The sequence below is a fragment of the Nelumbo lutea genome, chromosome 1, assembly GCF_056320005.1.
Source record: "Nelumbo lutea isolate HS-2025 chromosome 1, American lotus-T2T, whole genome shotgun sequence".
Taxonomy (NCBI): domain Eukaryota; kingdom Viridiplantae; phylum Streptophyta; class Magnoliopsida; order Proteales; family Nelumbonaceae; genus Nelumbo; species Nelumbo lutea.
Window position 1 is genome coordinate 748,035 of NC_142684.1, and position 18,259 is coordinate 766,293.

General features: G+C 38.6%; 1 protein-coding gene across 14 annotated transcripts; it reads left to right on the forward strand.

The window, feature by feature from the left end:
- Window positions 1-294: 294 nt before the first annotated feature.
- On the forward strand, window positions 295-17,385 carry LOC148873143 (leucine-rich repeat receptor protein kinase MSP1-like). 14 transcript variants are annotated; one of them, XM_088981005.1, is made up of 6 exons: window positions 295-511; window positions 613-778; window positions 1,849-1,941; window positions 3,363-3,421; window positions 12,757-16,755; window positions 17,023-17,385. In XM_088981005.1, the coding sequence occupies exons 3-6, from the start codon at window positions 1,937-1,939 to the stop codon at window positions 17,235-17,237; spliced, it is 4,278 nt and encodes a 1,425-aa protein (XP_088837131.1). In that variant the 5' UTR covers window positions 295-511; window positions 613-778; window positions 1,849-1,936; the 3' UTR covers window positions 17,238-17,385. The 14 variants fall into 14 exon arrangements, with proteins under 14 accessions (XP_088837131.1, XP_088837145.1, XP_088837140.1 ...); XM_088981019.1 differs by having other exon boundaries at window positions 647-778; XM_088981014.1 differs by lacking the exon at window positions 613-778.
- Window positions 17,386-18,259: the final 874 nt, after the last annotated feature.

Here is an 18,259-nt window from a genome sequence, read left to right on the forward strand (position 1 = left end):
TTCATAAATTTCAATCGCAAGCCTAAATCCAGTATCGACCCGACCCAAGGATTGGGTTCGGGGTAACCCGGCCCAAGTTGCAGCCTTAATCCCAGCGGCTGGGAGGCGTTGTGAGGTTGAAAAGAAACAAACGGATTTTCTTCACTCCGTTTACAAGGTGGGGCCCATGAAATTCGCAGAGGCGGCAGAGCGAAGAACCGAAAATCAGGTACTGCAAGGTTTATTTGATTCGCGTACCGAACAATCACCCGAGACAAATTTCCCGCATATTCTTGTCTGACTGTTGGTCGGGCAATCCAACGGTCATGCAGAACTCTTAGCTTGTCTTTTCAGAGGAGAGAGAGAGAGACAGAGGCGGAGAGCTGCATGTAACTGTCTCTGCCTTTGCTGCATGTGAGGGCTCATGCCTTAAGGCCAGTTAGAAAAGGACGACAATCCCATGCTTAGAGAGAGAGAGACAGCATGGCCTAAACGTACGGAACTAGACTGAAGCTTTGCAAAAGCTCTGCAAGTAAGATGCTCTCTGGTCTCCGCCTTTGTTATCTTCTTCTTGGCCTCTTCGTCTTCACTCTATTCGATCTTTCTTAAAAAATTTCTCTTTTGTCGCTTAAGTTTATTGAGCCTGGTTAAGATACGTCGGTTGCAGTTGGGATGCGTGAGTGAATCTTCTCTGTGCCTCTACTTCTCGTTTATCTTTGAAGTTTGAACAATGTTCTTTTCTGCGCTTTCTGCGACTCCAACAGGCTCCATTACTGCTTTGCTTCTGAGAATGTAAAATGTATGTAGGAGAGAGGTTTCTAGAGCTAATTTTCTTTCACTATTTTTATCGATTCGGCATTTCTTATCCTGCATTTCCTTCACAGTAATCGATAACAAGAAATTTCTTTCGGAATGGTTTTGCATTTTTGTCTGCTTGGATTGATCTCCATTAAAAGGAAACAAAAGAAACCAGTTTTACTGACTGCTCTTCTCTGTATCGTTTGATATTTCTAGGGTTTTGAAGCTTTTTCAGTCGCTCCTAAACTTGAATCCAGCGAGCGAGTGAGAGAGGGGGAGAGATTTTAATATTTTTTTTCTATATTTAGTAATTCTAGGGTTTCATTTTATTTTTTATTCATCTTTTTCTAATTGTTCATATTATCCTTCTTCCTGTAAGACTATCATTCTTATTCTTTTATTCTTTTATATATTTGATTTGATTTTATTTTTAGTTTTAATTTCTTCCTTTATTTTTATTCTGTTAATCTATCTGAAATCGTTTCGGTTCCTTATTTTAATGGCGTAAGTGGAGAGATTCTCGGATCACTTCCCTACCAATCTACCGATATCCTAGTAGGCTACTCTGCAGACGTAAAAAGGTTGATGTTGCAGGAGATCTAACATTCTCTGCCTTTTAAAAAATTATTTTTTCTTCCTTTCTCACAACTCAGTGCGCTGATTCGAACTGGAAAAAGTATTCCATCTTCACAAGTTATCTTGCTTTGTCTATTCATCTTTTTCGAGCCCAATGCCTTTCATTAATCTCTACTTTCCCGGTTTTCATGTCACTCGTCCACCACCCACCACCATGTTTTCTGCAATGTTTTTGTTGCTGAGACTGTGAGTTTCAGCTATTGGGTTTCTCCATTTTCCATATTCAAGAACGTCAGTTTACTAGTTTAGTACCTTCTCTGTGAGTTCTTAAGGCTTCACAGCTGTTGAACGTGTTTACTGTTTTTAGCTTTTTTCTGTGTTGTGTAAGGCGTGGAGGTCGCGTGCTTTTAATACTTTGTTTCTATTTTCGTTATCGAGTTCTTTTCAGTTTAATGGCTGTATCCTTATACATGTTCTGGTGTTTGACTTCACCAGGTTTTGGACTTTTGGGTCTCTGAAGATGAACAAGGATGGTCCCCATTAATAGCTCATTTATTGCGTATCCCTAGTTGCTTCGAGAGTTATGAGGTGAGTCACTGTCTTTCTCTATCCTATATATATAATTCATTTATTTATTTCTTTTCCTTTTGTTTTTTTGCGTGCGCGCATTCTTTTTTGCTTGTTCTGGACCTTCACATCTTTTCGCCTTTGTTTCTTTTTATATGCTTCCATAGCTGTCCTGGATTTTAGTGGTTTTAGCTTCTGTTTTGTCGTCTTCGTCGATTATCATTCATTTACATTTTTGTTTCTTTTGGCTTTTCTTGTAGGGATTTTAACTTGGGTGAGATATAGAATATATTTTGATGAATTAAAGTGCGGGTCAAATGAACCTTTAAACTTTCTAGAATATTGTTTCTAATTTTGTTTAGTTTTATATTTTTGGTAGAAAAGAAAGAGGATAGCCCAAGACTGGGGTAGCCCGTCCCCAAAAATCAGCAAAGCAGATAAAAGAAAAAGACCAGTAAGAAGGGCCTCCTACCACCGGATTACCATGATCTCTATTGGCTAACCAATCCGTGGCAGCATTAGCTTCCATAAACACATGATTAAACAGAACTCTCCTCTCCTCACTTGGACGGACCTCCAGACACCTATCAATAATAAACTTCAAATTCCATGGGATAACCGTGTGACCATTTAAGCAATCCACAACCAGCTTAGAATCACCCTCTATAGACACTTTGACCCTCAAAATTCTTTGACAACTGAACAGCCTCCAGTGCAGCCCACGCCTCAGCAACATTGATTCTGGTGTGACCAATAGACTTTGAGAAAGCAGCAAGAACCATCCCAATAGAATCACTAGCAACTCCCAATGGCACAGTTTCCTTCTAAGTTCCTGGAAGCATCAAAATTAATTTAGGCGCCTTCCACTCTACCAAAGTCCAATTTGATTCCTTACTGTATGTCTCTTTTATGGACAAAATATTCAAAACAATAGGACCTGGCCTTTTTCAATAATTCGAGAGTGTTAATCAGAACAGTTCTTTAAAAAGTACTTCTTTTAACAAGAACTTATTTTAAGTGCTGGGACCACACATTAAGTGGTAAAAAAGTACTTGTGTGTTTGGTAAAAAAGTCACCAAGTACTTTTTTTTTTGAAAAGTATTTATAGAAAAAGTGACCTGAGAGTGGCTTTTTTTCGGCACTTCTTGATGAAGTGCTTTTTCAAAATGAATGGGATGATTTAATCCCTAAATAATTTATTTAATTCCAGTTTTGCCCCCGCGTGAGGGTTTTCTTCCCTCTCCTCGTATTCGAACACAACAAGCAGAGGGCAGCGACTCCAGTTGCAGGTCCACCGGTGACGATCGACAGTGCGAAAATACGGCCGGCAGACCTGCTGTTTTACCCTTTGTGACTATTTTTTTTGCTTATTTTATTCGATTTGAAGCATTTTTCTTAGAGTTTTTTAACGCCTGAAAAGGCGTTCTTCTCTTTGCTCGCAGATCTGCAATTGGGCAAGTTTACCAGCGACACCCGACCGTCCATCTGCCGGTGAATGAAGGTGAGTTCACCCAAACTCCTCCCCTCCATGTTTGATGTCATTTTCTTGTTTTTTTTGGGTGAATATTTGTCTGGATTCATTTTTTCAAAAATTTCAAGTGAGAAATTCAAAATATTTCTTTTTTTTTTTGCATTGTCTATGTGATGGTTCCTATGCATGAATAGAATTTTTTTTTTTTGCGTTATTTATCAATATTATTTATTATTTGTCTGGATTCGTTATTTATCAACATTATTTATTATTTGTTATTATTATTATTTATCTATAATATTTATTACTTATTATTATTATTAATTGGGTCCACATGGCGCTCCACGTGTGGGCCCACATGGGCTCTTAGGTGTCATGGTGTGGTGATTTTTCATTGAAATAGATAGTATAATATGTGAAAAACATTGTTTATATGTATGAGTGAAGTGAGGGCTAAAATTGTCATTTGTGTCAATATAAGCACTTGTGGGGAAAGTAGCTCACCAAACACCCCCACCCCAATAAGTGCTTAAAAAACATAATAAGTGATTTGGCAAGTGGGTCACCAAACAGCCTTAAGTGGTTGCTAAAATAAGCACTTCTAAAAAGTACTTGTGCAACAATTACTTATTTTAACAACCACTTAATCACCAAACATAGCCTTAAAAAGCTTGTTGTTATTGCTCTTCCACCACTGCCAAAGGATTGCAGCAATGTTCTCCAGAACAAAGCAATTTCTATGAAGATTGTTACTCTCAAATAACCCCCCCCCCCCCCCCCCCACCCCACCAATGCTTTATACCCATGTTTGAATCTTGTCTATTAGCTGGGTCCACCATCGACCAAACAACTTTTGCTACTTCACAGCTCTTGAAAACATGATTTACATCTTCTACTTCACCGCACAAGGCACAATCTCCATTTATATCCATTTGAATCATTACCCTATTTAGGAAATCATTAGTTGGGAGTCTATTATTTAATAATAGTCTCAAGGACATTTTAATTTTAGGTGGGCACACCAGCTTCCATATACTTTTATACCCCTTACTGTATTAATAGCCTCTTGTTGGACCCCTGTAGCTAACAGGTAAGCCGATTTTATGGTACTAATTCCTTTTGGGTTTAATCTCCAAATTATGTCTTCTTGATTTCTGACTGGGAGAGCAATAATCTTGATTACAAATTCTACAGATCTGTGGGGGCTAAATTACAAATTCTAATTGAATCTCAATTCTTAGTTGAGTGGTCTATGAAGTCTGAAACCAGTAGGTTCACATCTGTAATGATATTTGGGCCATATAATTTTGTTTAGTTTTGTCCTAAAATTTCTTTCCCTTTTCTATTTCCCATCATAATCATAATTATGGAAAGCTTCTCTGCCAATTTAATGTCTTCACTACATTTTTACTCTTTCAATATTTGTAATGGATGATATGGTCGATCCATACCATCTGTCATGCTGGTGGCTCTCTATCAAAGCATGTTTAGATATTTGATTGATGGTCCACAAAGAAACCATGCACTGGTCCTTTCTAAGTACCACCTACTTTTAAGGTCAACTTAAATTAAGAAAACCCAGAATGGAAAACTCTTTTGCCAGATAGTGGGGGCTATTAGGGTGAAAATTTCAACGGGAGGATAATCTGGCAAACATGTGAAGTGGTGTCACCTAATTTATCATTTGTTGGAGCCTTTCGGTTTCTTGGGTATGTCTCGGGGTTCTTCTTCAGGAATTAATTGTTATATGAAAATTTGTTGTTTTAAGTAAGTGATTTTTTGTCTTCTACAATGAATTACTAGGTTGTTTATCATGTTAAATAAATGATATTCCCCACTTATTGTTTATTTACTGAATGCCATCAGGGACTAGATATCTTTGCATTATTAATATGAAATTTGGCTATATACCTTTTAGATTTTTCGATTAGGGAATATACTATCAAAAGTCAAGCTATGTAGACTAACATTTTGGCATGATTTCCCTGTTTGTTTTGCATTTCTATTTTGCTACAGAATTGTCAATGTGCCTTAGAGTGAAGATTTATTTTTTCAGTTTCAAGAAAACTGAAATTACCTTATGAGTTCCATGTAAACATCTCGATTTGGTTTCTAGTAGGTTGAGGAGATCCTGCCCATTGTAGGGAGAGGAAATTAGCTTCTTAGTTCTTACATATTATGGTTTTACATATACCTTGTTACTTTGAATTGGAGGGGATCTATCATCTCTTACTTTTTCCTCAAAGACTTATGGATAGAGAAAACAGCTTGTGAACTCAGCAATCAAAAGATGTTTGTTAATTATTGATGGACTTTCACTGTTTTTGCAAATCTAAGACATTTTTTGGTAATACTGAAAAAAGAAAATTTTATTATGAAATAAAAAGAAATTACAAACTTGAAAGAAAGAAAACTCAAAACCCACTCACTAATACCCTCTTATAACCCTTAGAACTCAAACTTCTCCTTCAGTCCTTCCCAGATCTTAAACAGAGAACCTTGCTGCTAGAATCCAAAACCAACACATGTGACCCAATAAACTCCCTTTACATCCCAGGACCCAGATCTGAACCGAACAGCCACCGTTTGCAAATCAAACTTCTCCATACAACCCATCCACACCCGAACCATGCTTCTTTTCCAGTTCCAGAAAAGTCTTTCTTGCAAATTCTTCCCCTCCCAGAAAAAAAATAACCCCGATGTTTTGCTAAATTGTACTTCAGTTTCAACTATATTTTCCATATCCAAATTTCTATTTTTCCCACTTGATCTAAAGTTGCTTCCTATTCCTCGTCTTTTGCCTCTTCTTCTTTGTTTTCATTCTCTACTCCAAGCATCTCTTCTTGAATTACCATCTTCTTTTTGAGCTTTAGAATTAAGATCTATCTCTATCCTCTCCACCTCTCTTTTCTACATATCTGAATAACTATTCCTTCCAATAGGTCTCTGATTTCTGTTCTTGACTTTCACCCCCTTCCTCTTATAGATCCTCTTGAACTTACTACAAGGGCCATTATTTTGCAAATCTAAATTGTGATTAAACAACATCTGTTGCCTCTTTTTGGTCTAAGGGGTATAGAAAAAAATGGGAAACAAGGATCCCAAACACAATTTCCACATATTTCTTGAGAACTCAGCAGTCAGCAGTAGTTAGAAATCAATATAATATTAGTAGAACATTCAACTACAACCTGTTCTCTTAGGTACCCTATCCCAAGATGGTTTGTTTCAGCATGGAAATGATTCATTATCTATTGTAAATTTTAAATTGTTCTTACCCTGTATTTGGATTAAGGTTCAAAGTATCGTTCCAACACAAATCGGATCACAAACGTGCAGAAATAATCTGTATCATTTCTTTTCATATGTATCAAACAGATACTGGCCCATATTGGGCTGTTTCAGGTCTATATCGGCCGATACGGACCCGAAACAAGCCGATACAGCCTGATACACTTAATTCGCTTTGAGTCCCCTTCTCTCTCATTAGTTTTGTTGAACTATATTTAAGGCTGAATTCTCTCTCATTAATTTTGTTAGTTACTCCTATATTTAAGTGTAACTTCTCTCTCATTAATTAGTTAAAATTTTTTGATAAATCATTAATTAGTTAAATTACTCCTATAATTTAAGACATAATTTTAAATTTGAATTTGAGCGCCTAATTGGAATTCTCTCTCATTAATTTTGTTAAATAATGAGCCTCTCTCTCATTAAATTTGTTTTGTTAGTGTAAAAACTACCTAGTTTAGCAATAGCAAGATTTGAACCTTGATCATTAGGTATTAATGACCCCTAATGACCATTAGTTCACCATTAGGACACACCCATTTGTTTGCTATGGTTATATGCATTTTTATTTGTAAGTAAATTTTCTCTTTTTCATAGTGGATGCTTCTCAATAAATGTTAGAATGAATTATTAAAATTTATATATTAATAAATATTAAGATAAATTATATTGATTATTCCAAAATTAGTGTATATACATACACATTTTAGTTTTCTTTTTTTTCACAATTTAGTTATTCCATTTTTCAACGGTTACTAATTGTGTCCCGATGTCTCAAACTTTATATAAACCATTAAATTTTGATTCTTTACATTTAAATAACTTATTTGCAATCATATAAAACTTGTAATTATTGTTATTAATATATTATTTTAGGATTTATTTCAGTTTCCTAGCATATTTATGCATATCTTGATTTTTCATGCATATCCATGCATATCCAAAGTATATACTGGTACGGTTTTTTAAATTGTCTTTCTAATACGCATTGTGTTTCCAATTCTTTCGACCTTGATTTTCTACATATGCAATTAGGGGGAACTTTGGGCATGTTATTCATATCTTTTGTAAGGTAAATCTTAGTTATAGTATACCAATAAAAAAATTTTGATCATAGTTTCCTGGTTTGTTACTTCCTTAGTTTGAATTTTTGTTTGTACATAATTTGCCATTCTTAAATGAACCCCATTTGTAAGGGGTAGGCTTCCAAGTAATTGGATTTCCTCTGATTTTTCAGTTAAAGAGGTTACTTTTGATAAGGAAAAAAATATTTATAATGTTAACAATTTCTAATTTTGCCATTTATGCTTGTTCTAAAAAATCTTTAATTCTTGGCTCTTGTATATTGATAGCTAATAAGCCAGACATCTGGACTAGTGTTTTAAAAGGCATGGGAGATGTATGCTTGGAGGAGGCCCCAAAACGCCCTAGGAAGGGAAGGAAAGAGAAGGATAAAGAAAGAGTGCTAGGGGGGTCTTGCTCCACTTCAATAAGACTTCCCCCCTTTCAGCTAGTTTTATTTATTTATGTATTTTTTGGTACAACTTTCAGCTGGTGTTATGCATCTTCATTCTTCTTAATATAAGACATCTTTCATAGAAAAAGATGAGATCCCTCCTTCCTCTTCTTCCGCTCCCCTTCTTGCCCTCACCCCCCTCCTCTTAAGGACACTTATGCCTCCTTGTGCTGAGGAGGCTTACACCTCTTACGTTCTGAACTACACCTCATGCCTCCAAGTAGTGGAACACCTCGTGTCATGCTCTATGTTTTAAAAACATTGATAAGGACATGGAAACATATATGGATCCACTATCTATTCAACAAGTTCCAAAAGATTTTGGGTTTCGTTTTTTAATTGATTTGGGGTAAATTTGGTTAAGTCTTTGGTTGGATTTTATTTTTCCTTGACTTTAAAACTAAATTAGAGGACTTGATATCCATGTTGTAAGGTGCCTCTGGGATGCTTTTTTATTTGACTTAGGAATCTAAATTAGATTTAATTTGTTGTTAATGAATCCGAGTTACCTTTCTAATTTGAATCAGGTAACAACATGTCTTTAGATATCTATGGGACCCACATTGTTTAGTTCTTTTTCTTTGGAGGCCTATCCATGCCTTTGAAGAAGCCCTCCTACTTGAGGGCTTTGAATATATATGTTAGAGATATTAGATGTGTTGAACTTTTTTTGTTAAATCACTGAAATGACAAGTGTACACAAGTATTACTTGATTAAGTCCCAAGAGACAAAAATTTGGTGCAAGCCAGTTCCCCCAAAAATTGTGGCGTTTTGTTGGGAAGTATTCCATGGGAAAGTAAACACTCTAGGTAACCTACAAAAGAGAAGACATTTCCTCTGTATTTCTCCTAATTGGTGTGTCCTCTGTAGAGCTCACGATGAGGATGTTACCACCTATTAGTATCTTGTCCCTTTTCTGCAAACCTTTGGGCTTGGCTACTTTCGTTGTTTGGGAGTAGTTGGAGTCTACCAGCAGAAGTTCATATGCTCTTCAACCATTCTACCTTTTATTGGCCTACAGAAATAGGGAGAATTATGTGGAGATGTGCTCGCGCTGCCTTGATTTGGACTCTTTGGGAAGAAAGGAATGCTAGAATTTATCAAGAAAAGGAAAGGAGTAGTTTGGAATTGAAAGACTGTGTGCTGAATAGGGCAATACATTGGCTGAAGACCTTGGAAATCTTTCATCAATTCTCCTTTAATGACCTTTGGAGAAACTGGTTAGCAGTAGCGAGGTGTTCATCCCTAAAGGACAAATCAATTACAAGCTGGTCTCCTCCATCCGAAGGCTCACTGAAGTTGAACTTTGATGGAAGTAGCATGGGTAATCCAGGATTATCCAAAATGGGGGGTGCTTTGAGAAATGAGAAGGGAGAGATTTTGCTGCTCTACTCAGGTCCCTTAGGAATTGGGGACTCCATCAGGGCATACATTGACAAGAATCACCAACCAGAATGACATGAATGATGAATCTGATGTCCTCTCCACCAGATGCTGCCTTATAACAGCCCTAAATTTCAAGTTCATCCAGAAATACTCCAAGCCCACTAGCAAACCACTGATTAGGTAGGATGGTAAGGCAACAGAGGATGGTCTCCCTGAAAGACAGAGGATGACTGAGCATGTGAGGGAAGGAGGAAGGTCTTGGTAAGAGGGAAGGTGCTGTTAAGGGTAGTAAGGAGGTAGGAACTCTCTTAGTACTCTTGAGATGATCTCATATGGAGGCCTTTGGGTCTCCCCCTTTTATAAATGGTGGGCGAGGCCATAAAAGGAGACTAGAAATTAGAAAACAACAGGAAGGAACTTTCATATCTCAGAAAGGTGGTTCTGATTCGCTGAATACATAATAGGTAGGCCCTTTAGGGTTTCACCATGTGTCCAATGAGAATCTTTTGGGATAAAGATTCCTCGTCTCCTAAGACTCTCACGTGGACACGCTTATAGCTACAACCCTTTCGGCTACTCAAAATCATGTGGTGAGGATAAGGTCTTTTTAGTAATCACACAACTAATTGTGAATGGAGTGCCATCGCAGCTATCTGCACGGCTTTCTATACCATCAGGCTTCTCTAGACGTTGTTGGTAACCATGGTTTACTTTTATTGGTGACATCGTAGGTGTCATCACAGTTCTTGTGCGACTCTAGAAGATTGCATGGTTTTACAATTGCGATTTGTGATGTTTCTAGCAATGGATGTAACACATTGTAGATTTGCAGGTTCTTTTGTGGTTACCTCTGCATTATCGTGGTCCAAATTGCAATCTCTACAATGGTGATCTACATGTACTTACACTACTTATTCAATCGATGTTCAATGATGTAAAAAGGGTCCTTAGTACTTTCTTATTGATTCAATACACTTGGGTGTTTTGATATTTAGAAGGTGTATGGTAGTTTGCTATTTGATCTAGAATGCCTTGATAGGATTAATGTACCAGTTCATGAGTTGTTGTAACTTAAAGCAAATTAGGTAATTATGATCTTAATAGGATTAATCATGGTATTCATTTTCTTGATTAACTAGATCCATGAGAACCGAGAGGGAATGTTTCTGTGTTCTGTTGTCATAAAGAATTATTATTAATATAATTCAATGATTCATTTCATAATCACATGGGGAAGGGGGTGGACACGTAGACAAGGTCACCCTACATCAAAAAGTCTTATGTAGTCGTCATCTTTAGGCAAATTTTTTAACAATAAGTTACAGAACATATTATTCAATGATTGTTATAGGTAGGGGTGGCAGTTAGGTATCTTATTTGAAGAATTTACAGTGCATCAGGCCTAGGTGTAGGCTGGGCCTATTCAAATTTTCACAAAATCCCAACCTGAGCCTGCTCATGTTGCACCACAGAAACTGTTCCATTGGACTTCCTAATCTTAGCTGATAGGATCTAAAGCTGTGGATGTAGAGCTACATTATCCCATTAATCTCCAAGGTGGAAGGTTCTTTTTCAATAAATTTTGCTTAGAGGAGTCCATTGAGAACTTCTAGAAAAAGGGACATATCATGAAATGGAGAATAACTCACATCTGATTGTGGACTCTAATGTTTGATCACTATCACTCGGTCATCAATTATCTGAATACATGTTTTTCCTTCCTATTTGCATGGTTGGAGTATTTATTTGCATGATAAGAATATTGTTTTCTTGAATTGGTGAAATCCTCCGTCATGTTTGTATCTCTTTTCTTATATGGCTATGAAATAGTCAATCATTTTTATCTCATCCTGCCTTTTACTACAGAAGTTATGATGCCCGGATGTGAAAGAGTGCTGTATGCATCAGGTCTGGGCTGGTCATGGTAGATCAGTCCTGGACCAAGTAGGAAATATAGAGATCTGGTTCTGGCCCCGACTCAGACCCTATAGGGTTTGTTACATACAGAACCAGAACCAACCCTATTATTAATCAGGCCTATTGGGTGCGGACCAATAAGCCCAATTGGAATATATAGAGGATTCAAGTTACATGGACAGAGGACCCAAACTACAAAGAAGTAAACCCCTCTACATGTAATCATAAAAAGAAAGGAAAAAAAAAAGAGAAGACTCAATTTCTAACCAGAACTTTACTTAAATTTGAATGATTCTAGAATGAGAGCAATCTACTTGAAACCCTTAAACATTTTGGTGGAGTTTCAGACTATTGATGCCCATAAAAGAGATCAATTATGTTTTGGGACAGGAGGATTTTAAGGTCTTAGGACGTGTCTAATGCTTTTTCTTCTTGATTTTGATGTATGCTACGTTGATCTAAAAATGAAGCATAAAAGATGAAAATACTGATAGAAATCCCATAGAGGGATTCAGCTACTTAATTTTGATGTGCCTAATAATCATGCATAAAATTATTGATACAAAAATAAAAATGATCCAATAAGAGAGAGAAGGGAACAGAATAAATAGCTTACTGCTGGTTGCTGCTGCTAGAAACTAAAACTCCTAGAGATCACTACTGGATACATCGCTACATATTCTAGTTCTATAAATGAAAGGGTTTTGCTGTAATCAGGTTCTGTGGGCAGGGATATGAATAATTCCTCAACTGAGCTGCTGCTCACCAGCAAACTTTTTGACTATGGTGCCAGCGTATGGCTGCTATTGGTAATTAGCTGTCCTCTTGCTATTTTCTGATCGAGAAGAGAGAGTTGTCCAACATTGCATACATAAACAATGATGAAGCTAAAGCGTTAAACGCATCGAAATCAAGAAACTGAAGAAATAGACATTTCAGGTGCCATGGGAAGTGTATTTTTCATGATGGGTTGTAACCCAGAATTATCTGAAAAGGAAGCTTTTACTTGTCCATAGACAATAAAGCTTATAACAGGTGGGCATTTAAAAATAGATTTCATGTGAGCAGACAACAAATTCAGTTCTTCTCGCTAATACCATGTAATATGGGATGTTGATGGCCACTTCTGCATGAATGAATTGTTTAGATTTTAGAATAAGTTTGCCTTGATAAAGAACAGAATAAAAGGTCAAATGATAATGCTTGATTTAAGAAAAAGGAGGCATAGATACTAAAACTCTAATGACCTCTTAGTATTTTATTCTACAGATGCTCCTCCTCAAGTCCTGAAGGTGAAGGGTTCTGAAGGCTACGGATTTGATTGTACAGAACCAAGACTCCTTGAGTTTTCTTCATTGGTGCTTGGTAGAACCAGTTACATAATGTCAGAAACAGCTCCAAGATGGAAGGCTTCTCATCTTTTGGCTTTCTTGATGCTTTTCTTTCTCCAGTCATCCTTATCTGAGGTAAATTACTCTCATGACCTTCAGTCATTGATCACTCTCAGAAATTCTCTCAGCCAGAAAAGGGAATTCATTACAAGCTGGTTCAACTCAGCAATTCCACCATGCAACTGGTCTGGTATAAAATGTGTGGGTCTCAATGTTGTTCAGATAGATTTATCACAGTTACCTTTAGATCTTCCATTTCCAATGTGCATAGGAGAATTCAGATATTTGAAGGTTCTCAACCTCAGCAAGTGTGTGCTCAGTAGCTCTATTCCTGAAAATTTATGGGGTTTGGATATGTTAGAATCTCTGGATTTGAGTGGTAACAGATTGCTTGGAGTTATACCATCTGCTATTTCCAACCTGAAAATGCTTAGAGAACTTGTGCTTGATGACAATAGCTTTTCTGGGAGCTTACCTTCGACCATTGGATTGCTAAGAGATTTGACTGAACTCTCTATTCATGGAAATTCATTCTGTGGATCTCTTCCACCAGAACTTGGGAATCTGACAAACTTGGAATCTCTGGATCTAGGTATGAACTTTTTCTCTGGAAATTTGCCATCCAGCTTGGGAAATCTTACTAAGCTTCTGTACTTGGATGCTAGTTGGAATGTATTCACAGGACTAGTTTTTCAGGAGATCGGGAGTTTGGAGAGACTATTGGTACTTGATCTATCCTATAACTCTCTAACTGGACCAATACCTTCTGAAATTGGAAGATTGACCAGCCTAGAATCCATGAACATTGGAAATAACAACTTCAATGGAGCAGTACCAGCTACAATAGGAAATCTGAGAGAGCTCAATGTACTTTATGCTGATAATTGTGGACTCACTGGTAAAGTTCCTGAAGAAATGTCCAACCTGAGAAGTTTAACAAACTTGAATATAGCGCACAACAATTTTGAGGGAGATCTACCTGTGACATTTGGTGAACTCACAAATTTAACTTATCTTATTGCTAGCAATGCAGGTCTTAGTGGAAGGATTCCAGAGCAATTGGGTAACTGCAACAAGCTCAAGACGCTAGATTTATCCTTCAACTTTCTTTCTGGCCCAATTCCAGAGGGTCTTGTGGGGTTGGAGTCAGTTTACTCGGTCTCACTTGATTCAAACCATTTGTCAGGTCCAGTTCCAAGATGGATTTCCAACTGGAAAAGAGTGAATTCAATAACATTAAGCAGGAACTTTTTGAATGGGACTTTGCCACAATTAAAGCTTCAATCCTTGTCTGTGTTCAATGTTGGTACCAACCAGCTTTCAGGAGAAATCCCACATGAAATATGCAATGGCAATGCCTTGACTGCACTGTTGCTGTCTGAGAATGAGTTCACTGGCAGTATTGAGAACACTTTCAGGGGATGTATGAACCTCACTGATTTGGTATTGTTTGGAAACAGTCTCTTTGGTGAAATTCCAGACTATCTAGTGGAGCTTCCATTGATTACACTGGATCTGTCACAGAACAAATTTTCTGGTGAGCTTCCTGAAAAACTCTGGGAGTCACAGACCCTTATGGAGATAATATTGGGGAACAACCTGATTGAGGGTCACATTCCGGCCACTATTGGTAAACTCTCAACACTAGAGAGACTGCAACTGGATAATAATCTCTTTATTGGTACAATCCCAAGTTCCATTGGAAAACTTAAAAATCTGACTAATCTGTCACTACATGGGAACAGATTAACTGGAATGATCCCAGTGGAGCTCTTTGACTGTGTAAATTTGGTATCTTTGGATCTGGGTTCAAACAAGCTATCAGGTCCTATTCCTAGAATTATATCCAAGATGAAACTGCTTGACAATCTGGTGCTAAATGACAACCAGTTCTCTGGTCCAATTCCTAAAGAGATTTGTTCAGGCTTTCAAGAGGTGCCTTTGCCTGATTCTGAATTTTTTCAGCATTATGGAATGTTAGATCTGTCCTATAATGAGCTTGTCGGTCCTATTCCAGCAACTATTGGTCAGTGCACTGTTGTGAAGGAGCTTCTGTTACAAGGGAATAAGCTGAATGGCAGTATCCCTTATGGGCTTGCAGGTTTGGCAAACTTGACCTACCTTGATTTGTCTTCCAATTTTCTAACAGGACCTGTGCTACCTCAGTTCCTTGCTTTGGCAAACCTCCAGGGTCTCTTCCTTTCACATAACAAGCTAAATGGCTCCATCCCTGACAATTTAGGTTCCATGATGCGAAGCTTGGCAAAACTCAACTTGTCAGGCAACCAACTAACCGGTCCTTTGCCATCATCCCTCTTTGGTATCAAGAGTCTCTCTTACATAGATGTCAGCCTGAATTCTCTCTCAGGACCTATCTCCTTTACTGGATGTAATCTTGGAGTCAGCTCTCTCTTGGTCCTTAATATCAGCAGCAACCTTTTCTCTGGTAGCCTAGATGACACAGTCGCCAATCTGACCACCCTCTCTATCCTAGATCTTCACAATAACACTTTCACCGGAAGTTTGCCATCGTCACTCCCCAATCTTGCTTCTTTAACATATCTTGATGTCTCTAGTAACAGCTTCCAGGACTTCATTTCTTGTGATATATGTAGAATAACAGGCCTTTCCTTTGTCAATTTTTCCAACAACAGATTCAAGGGGTATGTGCCAGAAAATTGCAGCATTGCTGGTCCATGCTTGCCTGGTGAACATGACATACCTAGCTTACAATCTTATCCACCTGCACCCGCTCTAAACCGAATCTCTGTCTGGGGCATTGCACTAGGTGCAACACTCAGCTTTCTCATCTTTTTCTTTGGTCTGCTCAAATGGAGGATGCTGAGGCAAGAAACTGTGGCTCTTGCTTCAGGCAAGACCAAGCCCTTAAGGGCAATTGAGCCAGCCTCTAGTGATGAACTGCTGAGTAAGAAGTGGAAGGAGCCGCTAAGCATCAATATTGCAACTTTTGAGCATTCTCTTCTACGGTTGAACCCTGCTGATATCTTATCAGCAACTGAGAATTTCAACAAGACTTACATCATTGGTGATGGGGGGTTTGGCACTGTCTTCAAGGCATCACTACCTGAAGGCCGAACTATTGCTGTCAAACGGCTCAATGGTGGGCACTTCCAAGGTGATAGAGAATTCTTAGCTGAGATGGAAACAATTGGGAAGGTCAATCATGGGAATTTGGTCCCATTGCTAGGGTATTGCGTCTTTGGGGAGGAGAGGTTTCTTGTTTATGACTATATGGAGAACGGGAGCCTTGATATGTGGCTGAGGAATCGGGCGGATGCTGTTGAGGCCCTTGACTGGCCAGCTCGTTTCAAGATCTGTCTAGGATCAGCCAGGGGAATTGCTTTCCTGCATCATGGGTTTGTGCCCCACATCATTCACAGAGACATTAAGTCCAGCAACATATTGCTGGACAGCCGGTTTGAGCCGCGGGTCTCTGACTTTGGGCTTGCACGTATTATCAGCGCATGTGAGAGCCATGTTAGTACTGTTCTTGCTGGAACCTTTGGGTACATACCTCCGGAGTATGGCCAAACCATGGTGGCCACCACCAAAGGGGATGTGTACAGCTTTGGAGTGGTGATGCTGGAGCTGCTTACAGGGAGGGCCCCCACAGGGCAGACAGATATAGAAGGAGGCAATTTGGTCGGATGGGTGAGATACATGGTAGCCATGGGAAGGGAAAACGAAGTATTAGACCCGTGCATGCCTAGTCTGGGGCCATGGAGGGATCAGATGATTCATGTACTCGACATTGCAAAGGCATGCACGTCTGACGAGCCACGGAAGAGGCCTACCATGCTTGAGGTGGTGAAGCTTCTGAAGGAGAGCAGGATGATGCAAGGTTGTGAATGATATTTGACATTTAAAATGAAACTATTCTTGCATGCATGCATACATGCATGTATTTACTATTCAATGATTGGGTTAGATCGCCCAAATACTAACTCGTAGTTTTCATAATTTACCATGTTTCTATATTGAATAGTGAAATTGAAAGAAGTGAAAATTTCTCAATCGATGCCATTTATAGTTAAAAGTATAATAGTAGTTTGATTTTTTTTTCACAATATATAGTTTTCGCTGTTCTTTAATTTTTAAAAGTTTGCAGGGGTGCTCATGGTTGTTTTTCAGAAAAAAAAGGGTTCGGGGCACATATTTGAGCTGAATCGGTATCGTTGGCAGAATGTCGATAATCGCCAATTGAGACGAAATCCCTCTGTTTCTCCATCCTGTCTTTCTCGGTGTTCAAATATTCTTCAATTTTTTAATAGTGGGGACCCGTGTGCTACAGGCACTTTTGTACTGTTTGGCTGCCATTGGTGATGCAAGGGGGATGCATTGTTTATTTTCTACGGTTCTGCCCAGCGGACCAAAGGTTTTAGTAAAAGAGATTTTATCTCGTTGCAACTACCTTTTGTAATCTTCTAGCCCCTTTGGCAAAGAAAGAAGCGATAGAGTATTGTTGATGTAAGTTTGTATGCGAACGGATCCATTTTGTGGCTAAGGCTCAGTTTGGAAAGAGTAGAAATACAAATATGTATACTATAAATACATATAAAAATAATACAAAATATAAGGTTTGGTACTCCTTCCAAATGGAGCCTGAAGGTTTTTTAAATTCATTGTTCATATAATAAAACAATTTTGGTGATAAATAGATACTTACCACAAGCATAATGGGAAAAAGACGGATTGTCTTTCCAGGAAGAAAAGAAATGGTCCTCTCCTAAGATCATTGTGTTCCTCTATGGTTTCTGATGTGGGCTAATCCGGCCCAGCCCATTACGGGCTGGGGCATTCAGCCCAAAGGCGCCAATCAGGGTCCGATCCAGTGTAGCAGGGGCTATCTACTCCCATCACACAAGGACAACCATAGAGCATCCTCATCTGGGGCGTCCATCTCCACCTACCTTTAGGCAATCCAAGTATCGGCCCGTATTGGCTGATACGTATCATTCTGGGACCCTTCCGATACACCCCTACAGTGGGTGTATCGGGGGTCTGACCAGTTCAGGGGATGGAGGGGTCTTAGATCGGCTCCCCTGAACCAGTTTTGAAACTAAAAAAAAAAAGTAAAACAAGTATCGAAACGCCCGATACGTCCTTACCGTCATATTGGGTGTATCGATATTTTGAACCTTGCTTCTGATTGGGAACGTAGTGCTTACGAGCGACCTCGTCTAAGCCCTCGTTTGCACCAAACCCCCTCTTTACTCCTCGTACTAACTTCACCGTCGGAGCCTCTGCCTCGGGTTCTCACCCGAGGCCTTTGACATCTCCTATCTTGCAGAACATCCCGACCTCTTCAGGATGCCTCACCTCGGCTACTAGCCCTCGTATAAGGG